Source organism: Anguilla anguilla, chromosome 5 (assembly GCF_013347855.1).
Source record: "Anguilla anguilla isolate fAngAng1 chromosome 5, fAngAng1.pri, whole genome shotgun sequence".
Lineage (NCBI taxonomy): Eukaryota > Metazoa > Chordata > Actinopteri > Anguilliformes > Anguillidae > Anguilla > Anguilla anguilla.
In genome coordinates, this window is record NC_049205.1 from 10,196,976 (window position 1) to 10,209,314 (window position 12,339).

Genomic DNA, 12,339 nt, shown 5'->3' on the forward strand with positions numbered 1-12,339 from the left:
AACAAAATCTTTTGTAGCCATGCAGAACCTTACAAATCCTCCCTCATTAAAATCTGTCAAGCCCCATTAAACAGCATGAGGGGAAGGGGGGGGGGGGGGGGCGGTGAATACGTGAGGAGCAGGACCGGAATTTTATCTAGGCCTACCTCTTTTTTTTTTTTTTAAATAAACATTTTTGGCGCAGGGCCCGGGTCACTCGGAGGAGGCCCTATAAATTCTCCCTTTCGGGGCCTTGGGACAGCCCCGCGCTGGAATGCAAAGACCCTCGCACCGCCCGTTACTTTCCCCGCCGCGCAGGGCTTATAAATCTGCTATTTGGGGCATTGAGGTTTCAGGTTTTTCTTTCTTTTTCTTTCTTTCTTTCTCTTTTTTTTGGGCCAGGAGAGCACTCCAAAGTCCTCCCCAGAAAAAGCTCTCTCTGCACACACCAGCCCAGGACCCCTCTGCTTCATTGACTAGGACCTGGTTGCCATGGGGACGAGCAGAGGATGGCACAGGCGGGAAACACGAGCAGGTTTTTTTTTTTTGGCTCTCTGCGAGAAAGGAGGGCCTGCTTTAGAGCCCAAACAAACACTCCCTTTCTCAGACTGCGCTTCTCGGCGGTCAACAAATGTGTAAAAGAAATAAACAAAAACGAAAAAAAAAAGTGAATATGACAACGACACGCCTTCTTCGAGGGACGCTTTAAGGGCCATTTCCTAAATTTTCCCCTCCATTACAGTTACACCCTTTGACAAGTCAAAGTGAAAACAGAAACAAATTTGAGGTTTCCAGGTCAACTGGCATTTGCTAAAGTTCACTAAGTACGTGCAAATGAACTCCAGGGGGAGGGTGGTAATTGAACGTACAGTACGAAGCACAAACCAGACGAATGGACATCACAACAGTGAACCGGGCCCGTCAGTGACGTCCAACCAGACACTTTCCCGAGTTTCCTCGTTGGGGAAGAAACACTGGAGACTACTCTAGGCCAAGGCTTATTAACCGTAAGACTGCAGTTAATCTGTATGTACGATACCATACTTTCAAAATAAAATAAAGTAGAATGAAATAAAATAAGCCCCCCCCCCCCAAAACAGATAAATTTAGCTGCGTACGTCCTCCCCGGGCGTTTAATTTGGCCTTGTGGTAAACTGGGTCTAACCGCAGTGCGTTCCCATCTAATTAGCGGGGTTTACGACGCAGTCGGGGGGTCTGTCGCGAGACGCAGAAGTGTCAGCGAGACGAAGCCGACCGGCGCGGCGGGCCGCTAACCCGGGTGCGAGCCGCGCGGAACTGCTCCGGCGGCGGCCTCGAACCCGGCGGCGATGGCGGCACAGGAAATAATCACGGCAGATTACAGGGTCACTGTGTCCGCTGCGAGCCCCCCCCCCTCCCTCATCCCTAATCCCAGGTAAGGCGGGTGTCCCTGTAAGAGGGCTTTCTTTTCTTTTTTTTTTTTTTTAACAGGGTCACAGATGGTTCCAGTTTCACTCCAATTACCCAGGAGTCATTTCTGGGGTCATTAAATCTGACAGAGTGGTGGTGAGCGGGAGGAGGAGATGCACACGGCGGGGGGGGGGGGGTTGATGAAATGAATAACACACACAAGATGACTTGAGTGACGCACATCGATGCCTGAATTCATTCTAAAAGCTTTTCTTTGAGGCGGCGGGGACAGTGTTAAAGGCGAATTCCAGTCTGGAACACTTACAGCGTCAGTAAAAGTGTGGCAGCGATGTGTAACTCACTCCAGGGTTTATGATCTGCAACATTTGCGTAATATTCCATCTGATGTGCGTCATTTCCAAACGGCGGCGTGCTCCCTGCGACGGGCACGCTGGGGAGAGGACTGTGATGCCGAAGGGCATCAGGATACCGCCACCGTCGCCGTCGTCACTCCAGCCCCGCGTCTGGGCTGAGAGCGCCGGCTGCCCCGCGCTGACGAGGACGCGCCGCTACAGGGTGAGCGCTACGGTGCACTGGGGGGGGGGGGGGGGGGGGGGGGGGGCGGGGGGTGGCGTGGAACACCACATCACCACATCCCTGCATTCCCAGGAGAGGGGGGTGGGGGGGGAGGAGGCAGGGGCTGAATGTTTTGAGAGCCACTGAGTGATATTCACAGCAAAAAAGGAAATTATCAGAGCGGTGCATGCTGGGATTGGTCCGTGGAACAGGGAGGTCTGTGCCCGTGGGGGTTCTGGTCTGGGCTGCCCTCATGACCCCGTCCAGCAAAACCAACCCCTCCCTGCTGCCCACCAGCCCAGCAGGTCACCTCCACCGGTGCCAACTCACCAGGCATTATATTTCTCATATTACGTATTGTTCAATGCCAGATGTATGTTCTGTCTAATACTTTCTTACTTTAGCTACAAATGTACTGTTTTGCCATGCCAGTAAAGTAACCTAAACTGAACTGAATTGAAAATTAAGATAGAGAGCGAGTGTATGAGAGAGAGAGAGAGAGAGAGAGATTACACACAGCAATCAGGGAAGAATAACAGAGTGATACACGCCCGGCACTTCAGAGGAAAGCCAGGGGCGGCAAGAGGGACGATTAATGGAGGCTCTTATCTTCCCCGGCAATCTTTATTACCGCTTCATTCCTCACCACAACATGACCGAACAATACCGGGCTGGACATCACACACCCGCATCCCCCACCCACCCAAAAGGGCCCCACCCGCCCAAAAGGGCCCCACCCATCCAAAAGGGCCCCACCCACCCAAAAGGGCCCCACCCACCCAAAAGGGCCGCGGCCGTTTCTTTTCGACCTTAAAACAACGCGCTCGCCACCCCCGAAACGCCACCGTTTTCTGACCCGCCAGCCGCCATCGCGAAGGGGAGGACGTGGGATCGAGTCGCGTTACCGTGACGACCCGATCGGACGACCTGGGAGCGACCTTGCGCTCGTTCGCGGGTTTGGTGGAGAGGGAAGTTTGGGTCACCTGTAAAGACCCCCACCACCCCGCCCGTGTGTTCTTTTCGCCGTCAGGAATTCGCTCCTGGACGGGTGCCACATTCTTCTGCGTGGGGAACCGGTGTCTTTGGAAATCAGCGCGAGTCGGACTTCCCCCCCCGCCCCGCCCCCCGCCCCGATGCAAACATCGCCCGGCGGGTTTACGACGTTAATCTCGGCGGTGCTTCGAAGCCGAAGTGAATCATTAACCCGCGACCGTGCGCTAAGCGTTCAGGAGGGGTGCGAAGGGTTCCGCTCCCTCGATCGGGGCGAGCGTTCCTTAGGTGCCTGCAGCACCGAGGCGCAGCGGCGGGCCGCTCGTGGACGCTGCAGCCGCGCGGTGGCCATGGTGACGGGATGTCCGAATGCGGCGCGGAGCGCTCCGCTGGCCTCTCTCCCTGAAACAACATCATTACTGAACCGAGGCTACGTTTAGGCCTACATCGCGCGTCTTGATGCCCGGTTCCGATTGCTTGTCTGTATCCTATTTTTCTGACCGTCCGTTTACATCAACTTTTAAAAGTGATCCATGTTCCATACCTGTGCTCACACGGTTTACACTTGAAATAAGCTGCATGCGCACAGAAGAGTTTGGTCACGGTGTGAAAGGAAACAACCTCGCCGCCACGGACATCTTCATCTACGACGGACACAAAACGAGGCAGAAATAATAACTCAAGCTATTGCTCTTCGAACTGTCTTAGGTCCGCAATGAACATCCCCTCAATTTCAGCCTATGCAGACTCTTTGTGCACCTGTGCATATAGATGACAGTCACATGGGCAGAGATCTTATTCCTGTCAGATTTATTTCCACACGTGAATGTGGCCCAAAACACATCAGAAAATATCCCATTCCAGGTGCTTTTTTCGTGTTTACGCGACCATAATTCATATCCGATCTGCGCCATAGGTGAGCAAGGAATCGGAATTGAGTCACTTTTACCAGACGGTGTAAACGTAGCCTAAATGTTCGCTCCCCCTCCCCCCCCCAACCTTAACAGAACTGCTCATCCAGACAGAGGCTTTTTTTAATCTTGGTAAGGTGCCCAGACTAAACATGTCTACAGAAACCTGTGACTAATGGTGGGAGGTTCATTCATGGGAAAAACAAGCACTACTGATAAGAACTCTCACACAGCGACATGCACAAAAGATGCACACATGCACCCACAGGTACACATACCGGCAACACAACCCGAACGACGACGACAGCACACTGCGCTAAAAGACGGTGACGTCATCCACTCGTTCGTTCGTCCGTCCGTCCGTCCGTCCGTCCACACGCCGCGGGGTCACTCGAGAGCGTACGTGGCAAGCCTCTGACCCTGTGCCGTAAAACCAAACACGGGACGCAGCGGCGACTGTGCCGGACACCTGTGCAGCTGCCACGGACAGGCCACAAACGGGCACCCGATTGGGCGGTGGGGACTCTTGTGAAGGGTTGCCATAACGACAGAGACCCTTCGTCTCCATAGAAATACTACAGCCAACGGGACTGCCAGCCACATTGGGAACCAGTTATGCTCATCGCTGTACTGTGAATGAAGTGCCTTAGTCCGACTGGGGTCAACCAGCCAAATTCCTTGCACTTCATCACATAGCCTAACACAGACCTGAACAACACCCTCAAGAACGCAACACAGACCCTAAAACTCGATACATAAAACATGAAATAATATCAAATAGATGTGTTGGCACATTCGGAGCTGGATTAAAACACAGGCCTACGTGCAGGACGAGCCCGTGTGACAGACGGGCTATCTGCTCAGCTCTGTGGCAGCAGGTAACCCTCCCAGATGAAGCCCAGGGACTCACATGAGGGAAAAGCCCTTCAGCGCACCTGCCCTGGCGAAGGCGCAGCAGTCAAAACAAATGGGAGACCAAACCGATGTCGACAGGCCGCCCTGACCAATGGAACTGGCTTACTTATGGACCCGTACCGAGATCCAGTATGGTGTTTGCGTGCGGCGATGTGACCGTTTTAAAAAAAATGTATTAAATGTATACGTTATTATTAAAATGTATTTCCATCCGTGCTGCAGTCAATCGCTGGATAATGGTGTTCACCTAACCTTACTGCACGCAGCGTATTTCAAGTGGGTTATCGGAGATGTGCGCTGGTCCACAGAAGCTCTGCCTTGTCCTGCAAAATCCAGAACTATGACCCCACCCGTCTCCCCGTCCCCCAGCCAAAAACAAAAACTTCTGCCTCCTTGGATTCCACTCATATCTCCGCCGGGTCCCTCCGGTGCCACCCGCCCCACAGCTAGGGCCACTTCACAGGAGTGACACTGCCAAAGAGAGCTGGTGCCAGTCAAACACTCCCCCGATAGGCCGCACGTGCCCACATCAACCAAAAGCCTGTTTGGAACATGACTTCTGATTCCCATTTATTTCCAACATTAGCCTATATATTTTAAGTTACATACTCCTTTAAATTACGTTATATCTGCCACAGCAGAGCAGAGGAATGCTCGGTGGGCCTACACGGAGCAAATGCGTATCTCCAAACACAGCCCTCTGCTTAAACTCTGTATTCCACATACAAGCCTACATTTCCCTTTTGTTTTTTACACCTGGACGCCGTGTCCAGATTTCAAAGGGAATAAGGCAGCAGGGACGCGGCACGTCTGCTGCACCTGCTGAACCGCGAGAGCCGGGTTCACCTTGCCCACAGCGCCAGGTCTCGGGCGGCCGACGGAGACGGCGCACTGGGGGTCCACCAGCGCGGGAAAACGGGCCGCATCGTCATGGCGACCGCGCCGCTCCGTGCCAGGCGCCCAAAAGTTTTGATTTTTTTTCTTCTCCCCGCCGACAGGAGGGGGTCCCCGCTACACCGCGGCGGCTCTGAATCTCTCCGCAGGAACTTCAGGAGCGGGGACGCTAATGTAACCTGGCTTTCGACGCGCAAATCCCAAAATCCCGTTTCCGCGTGCAGGTGTGAGATCACCTGCCGGGCGCTGGCAAACCGACGCGCGTGTCAAGCACAACACCCGCTCTCAGACTTTCAGGTTGGTTTGTTTTGACAGCCTGCCTCTCTCGCTTCATAGTGCCGGCGAATCCAAACATCCGCTGCTCTGTCAGTACGCACAGCCAGCCTAGCCTGGCTCTCTGACGAAGACGGCGTTCGTTCCTTTACGAATTACTAACAGAGACCGTTTAAACGGGGGGGGTGGCACAGTGGTGCAGTGGGTAGCACTGTTGCCTCACAGCAAGGGGGTCGTGGGTTCGAATCTCGGCTTTGGGGCCTTTCTGTGCGGAGTTTGCATGTTCTCCCCGTGTCCGCGTGGGTCTCCTCCGGGTACTCCGGTTTCCTCCCACAGTCCAAGGACATGCAGGCAGGCCGACTGGAGACTCTAAATTGCCCATGGATACGAGTGTGTGAGTGAATGGTGTGTGTGCCCTGCGACAGACTGGTGGCCTGTCCAGGGTGTATTCCTGCCTCTTGCCCAATGCACGCTGGGATAGGCTCCAGCCCCCCCTCCCGCGATCCTGCTCAGGATAAGCGGGTATAGATAATGGATGGATGGAGACCGTTCAAACTGTGTGTGCACAGGGTCTTTTTTCCCCTCTTATTGCATCCGTTTCTGTTGCCCTGCGCTTGTGCTCCTGACTGGATGTGCCTGCGTTCTCCTCCTCGTCTCGCACACAGAAACCGTCGACTCGAGGCGTTCGCCCCGACTCACGACCCTCGCTACAAACCACAGGCACGCCGCAGCGCCACGGTGACACGGAGGGCGAAACGCTGCACCTCTGGCCCGCAAAGGGCCACGGCGAGAGGGGACCTGCTCTCCTCCAACCAGTCGATAACCTCTTGTTTTGTGAGACGCAGCGTTTTGGGTCTGTCGACCCCCCCAGTAACCAGCTAAATTAATGAATAAATAATTAAGAGAGCAGCGGGATCGTCGCCCGCTGTCTGTGGCTACACATCTCAAGATGAAACCGTTTCGTGAAGGTCTATATTCTTAGCATTTTTACTTGGAGGAGCACAGTGGTGCGCAAATCGGTCGCGAATCCGCACCAATTTTTTTTGTTGCGGACTAATCCCACGTGAGGAAATATCCTGGACATCAAAACAAGAGTTCTACACAGAACTGTTCTGCTATTCCTCCACGGTAGCCAGAAGCAGCAGAGATTCTCGTTGCACATTTACTACAGTTTACCTCTGTGAGTACCTTTAGAGGTTGGAGCAATTCAATATACCCACTGACAGAGAGAGACTCTGACAGCCTGACTCTCAGATGCTCGAGTCTAATGTCTCACCATTTCCTCATCACCCTTCACGAACAAAGAGAAGACAAAAAATGATTTCTTTCAACAGCATTTCCCATGACCGCCGTCTTCGGGGGTTTTTGTCCTCTATTCGAAGGGATCTATTTCTAGTGTTCGAATGCATCATATCGGCTAGCTTGTCAGGCTGCATTGTGCACAAAATGATCACACTTGGAATTTGGGCTGTTTGCTTTCAAGACGCATCAATTTCACAACACATTTTAATCGATCACCAAACCAACTGCAGATGCAGTCCAGAAGAATACAACTCATTGATGTCAGGTTGTAAAAGTTGTCTCTCAATGACAAGACCCATTCAAAGAATAAACCTACCAGAATCTCATGTACAATCAATACATTATAACCAATCAAAAGGTCTGGCCTGGTAAAATGAAATCTGAAACTTTAATGTAGCTGACTTTTTTCACATATTTATTGACTGACTTGGTATATATTAATTCGTTCATCTTGAAACAATAATATCTTTCCCGTTCTGATAGGTCATAAACACAAAGCAAACATGTTAACAACCATTAGGCTGAAAAGACTTCAAACAATAGGGCATACTAAAGTCAACAAGTTAGAGGTGGCAATACCACGTTTTATTCTGCAAAATAAAGAATGGTATGGGTCATCATCGCCCAATTCACAGACATATCACAACGAAGTACTGTAAAAAATTCTCAGTTTCACAGAAATGGACCCCCCCCCACCACCGTTTTATGAAACAGACTGAAAAATGCACGACAAACATGCTCTTCTCCTGTTATCTGTTAATCCAGTCTACAGTTCATACATGCCGAAATATTTCACCATTTTTTTTAATTGTCAGAATACATCGGACAATCGTTACCATGTTCGAAAAGGGCAGGCTAAAGGTTAAGGCTGCAGCGCAATTTGTCAATTAAGCATCAAAGTACTGCGAAATAATGGTTAAATTGTTCTGTGGTCCGTTTAAAAAAACGCAAGTTAGCGAAAGTTAATTAAACTCTCCATACGGCGGTACGCCGTACTTCTTGTTGACATTCTTTCAAACAAACATGTGTACAGCATACTTAACCTCAAACCACTATTTGAAAAATAAACATGCAAGGTGTCTATCAAAAAACCTGCATGAGCAACACAGTAACAACTTCAAGCGCATAGCTACTCTATTTTACGCCCATTCATTTAAAGTTACAGCCTACTATCAACTCATTCACAGGCAGTTATCCAGTTGTGAATCAACACACCTTAGCAACCACGCAGACTATTTACAAAGAAAACATCCTGTTTTGTACAGCGCTACAAACAACAAACACTACACAGCGAGTGTTTTCCAAATAACATAACATATCTATCGGTGCAAACAACAAGGTTAAATTAGATTAGAATTGTGTTCAGACGAGGCCTAGCTTAGCTGGCCACTGACAAATCTGGTCATGCGGCCTAAGGCTATGTAACGTAACAGACTCTCGTTACACACTGGACCAGAACAGTAGAAAGCACGCGTGTATAGTAGGCAAAACTTTAAACGCCCGTCGTAATTTTAACTTCTCCATAATGCATTCAACGCAACGTCATTACATTTAGTTCCTATGGCGAACTTGCTGGGGTACCTCATGTGTTCTGAACTAAATGCAGCCTGCTAGCCAGCTAAATAACAACAGAATTTGAGCTCACAAAGTGCCAAAAATGACCCTCGGGCATTTTAGCAAGGCGATGCACAGACAATCGCAGTGAGATCAGAAATGTGTTTACTGACTAACTGACTATATAAAAGTGAAAAATAGCCAGTACTAACTTAATAACACAAACACATCTTGAGTATTTTCATTGAAGAGAGTAATCTAGTGCTAACTTTGCAAGCTACTCCAAAACTCCGTAAGCAGCTCGAGAATGCATCGCAGTCTGCCGAGGCTGCTCTACTGAACATCACAAGTTCTTAGAAGTAACAAACATATATTTCAAAAATATTGCTAGACCGGTTTGTGATAATTCAGCAGAAACCGTCACGAGTTTCAGCTGACCAATTCTTAGTTGAATATGCAAGATGTGTCAGCAGCGAACAGGCGAACTATGTGCGGTGTAGTTTATAGTTAGCTAATCCAGAACAAAACTACGAACTGGAACAATCCCTCTATTGTGCGCGGCAGCAGCGATTCAAAAGCCGAGTTAGACATTGTGTTAATGCACGTCCCAAGTCAGCTGTATGTTTTACTATGACACCCGTGTACTTTATTTCATATTGTTCTGCTCGCTGTAGATTGTTAAACAGACCTTGCATTACATGTTCAATAAAAAGTAACGTCCGATCTCCACGTTCTTCAGTTGCCTTTCCTTAGAAAATAAGTCCAGCTAACTCGATATCCCTCGCTAGCTAGCAACTAAGGCAAGTAGCTAGCTTGCATGTAACTTGTCAATATTTTCTACGCGTGATAGCTGGCAAGTCTCTTATCTCAACGTACACTTTATTCACTCGAATAATTTGCTTATGTAACTGTTCATGTCAAGTTTCAAGTCTAGGATCACCATCTTTCGCCGTTGCTTACCTGTCCCTTGGGTCGATCCAGCTGGTTTGCTTAGTATTATGGTCGATATAAAACACTTTGCCATCGTAATCCCTCGCTTCTTCCCAGCCGTCCGGTAACGGCAGCTGCCCGTTCCCCTTTCTAGGCATTATCAGCTCCTAAAAGTTCCTCCATAAGTAGGGAAAAGAAGAAACGAATTCCTTGGACATACAAAATTCAATACAGGTCCATATTTCGCTCTTCCCAGTCCTCCATCTTAGTTCCTAACAGTCAGGATAGACATGACTCTGTTCCCAGCCAACTGCTCATTAGCATATCATTAGCATAAATCTATTTGCATGCACATTCCTCAGTGCAACATTCCACAGGTTTAACCCTTCGAGGCATTACCGGCGGCAAATTTGTGTTCACAAGAGAACTTCTGGCACTTGTGACTTGTCCCGTCCTAGGATACTTCGCCAAATACTTTTATTTCCTGTTATTCATTTATTATTTCTTGTTGAGAACAGTTTATGCTATACATGTTCAAGGGATCACAATGAGCGTCTTTCTATTGCCATTTTAAAGTACCCCAGCTAACATGCGTACTCAAAAAAAAAAGAATATAAAGTTATTTCATGGCGTCATATGGAGTGCCTTAGCATAAATTAAAATGTTTCCTGCATCTCTCACAATTTGAAACATATTTCCACAAACCTATGTTCCTCTGGAGATCTGGCCTCATTCACAACACATGTATGATCACAAACTGTGTGTAAGAACATTTCGGCATTCATTATTTTTTTTCTTATGTGTATTTGTTCATGATTGTTTCCTTATGTTAATCACATGAACAGGATTGCACATAAAATTTACATATAGTTAGCAATCATCATCTCGTGCACCTGGAATATGCACAAAAACATGTCTCATAAATCCCATTGGTTTTTCATGGGAACATTTTTAACAAAAGTAAGAATAATTCAAGAAAAGTTTTATGAATTAAGCTCAATATGTCTTGTGCAAAGTGCAGATAAACCCCTGCAAAGCAGTCCTTACTTCACATAATGTACAAGTTAGTGATTTAGCGTACACGTACCAAAATCAGCTCAACACTATAGTTTTCCTTAACAAGTAAACACCAGTACCCTGGAATGGCTGAAGATGGCTAAATATTATTTCTAGCCAGTGCCGTGAAGTAATAAGGAAGTCAATGGTTGCACTGTGACATGAAATACATTGGACCTGGGTTGTTTCTGCTCCTGCTCAGCTCGGGATGTCTCCTGTACAGTAACTCAATAACTGGCTATAAGCATGAAAGGTCAGGCAGTCAAGACCGTGAGGGCAGACGAAGGGAGGGCTTTCTGCGTCTGGCGCGATTAAACCTTCCTACAGCAGACTGTGCAATGAGCTCACTGTCGATAGCGAGGTAAAGAGATAAGAGGGGAGTGGGGGAGGACCACAAAAAAAAATATCAGGGAGGATACAAGGAGGGAGAGCAGGAGATCAGCCCCATTCACTATTTAGGCGCTAGGTGAAAAGGCAAGGTTTTTACCATGCTAAAAAAACCACAAAGTTAGAAACCATGAAAACTCAGACAAGCCACTGAAATGATATGCACGCCACTCATAGATGAGTGTGCTGAGACAATAGGGCTGCTACTATACACCTACAAAAATCATAACTTTTAAATTGATAATCTTCCATCATTCAGGCTAACATTAGAAGTTAAAATACTTGTGTGGTGCAGGTGGACAATAATGGCATCAGCAACTTACAAAGCCCGAACACACTTGCATTGGGCTAATTTGAGAAACAGTACATCATTAGTCTATAGATATATTTCACAAACATAAACAAACTGTTAACAACAAACCACAACAGTACCATGCTGTAAAAAAAAAAACAACAAAAAAAAACATGCTTGAAATAGAACTCCAAAACATAACATTATATTAATGAAAACATGAAGGCAAACTGACATAAATTATTGTCACCCAGCGGCATATTAAAGGTAGTATTTGTGAAACATGTGCCACAAAAGCAAATGGCTTATGGGAGATGAGTACTTTCAAAGTAAAAATAAATAAATAAATAAATAAATAAAACACTTGTGGGAACATTTTGAGTGAGATGCATTTGGTGCTAGGAATCACTCCTTCGCACTTCTTTTGCTAAGCAATGCAAATGATCGCAGTACAGGTCATCATCCGTAGTCTTCAGCTAACTATTCAAAATTGATACGGTCTTTATGAATAATGGCGTACACTTCTCTCTGGTCAGACAGGGTGGGAGTAGAAGGTGACGGGAGCATCGCCTGATTACAGCGAGAGGAATAAGATAAGCAAAGCAGTTCCAGACCCAGACAGAGTCAGCGAGAGGAATAAGATAAACGACAGCTGAAAGTATAGGAAGTGTCAGGAGTTCGAGGGAGAGAAGGAAGGAGGGCGTGAGGGAGAGGAGAGGAGTCTCTTGACAGAGAGCAGAACTCTTTCAACAAACTGAGCGTGAAATAAATAATTCACATTCTAATGCCAACACTGAAGTAATACTCTATTTTGCAATTTTCTGTGCGGGTGGCAGGTAAAATTTCAAAATTCTGACATTTCACCTGTCAGACGTGAATTACACTTTGAGT

At 47.9% G+C, this 12,339-nt stretch overlaps 1 protein-coding gene across 1 annotated transcript in view; it reads right to left on the reverse strand.

The window, feature by feature from the left end:
- The window catches only part of LOC118228088 (protein WWC2-like), a 55,383-nt gene extending 44,192 nt beyond the window's left edge, over positions 1-11,191 (reverse strand). Inside the window, exon 1 of the mRNA XM_035419345.1 lies at positions 9,744-11,191. Within this exon, the coding sequence (XP_035275236.1) occupies positions 9,744-9,871 (128 nt within the window). The 5' untranslated portion in view covers positions 9,872-11,191. The remainder of the gene's footprint in view (positions 1-9,743) is intronic.
- Between the last annotated feature and the right edge of the window lie 1,148 nt (positions 11,192-12,339).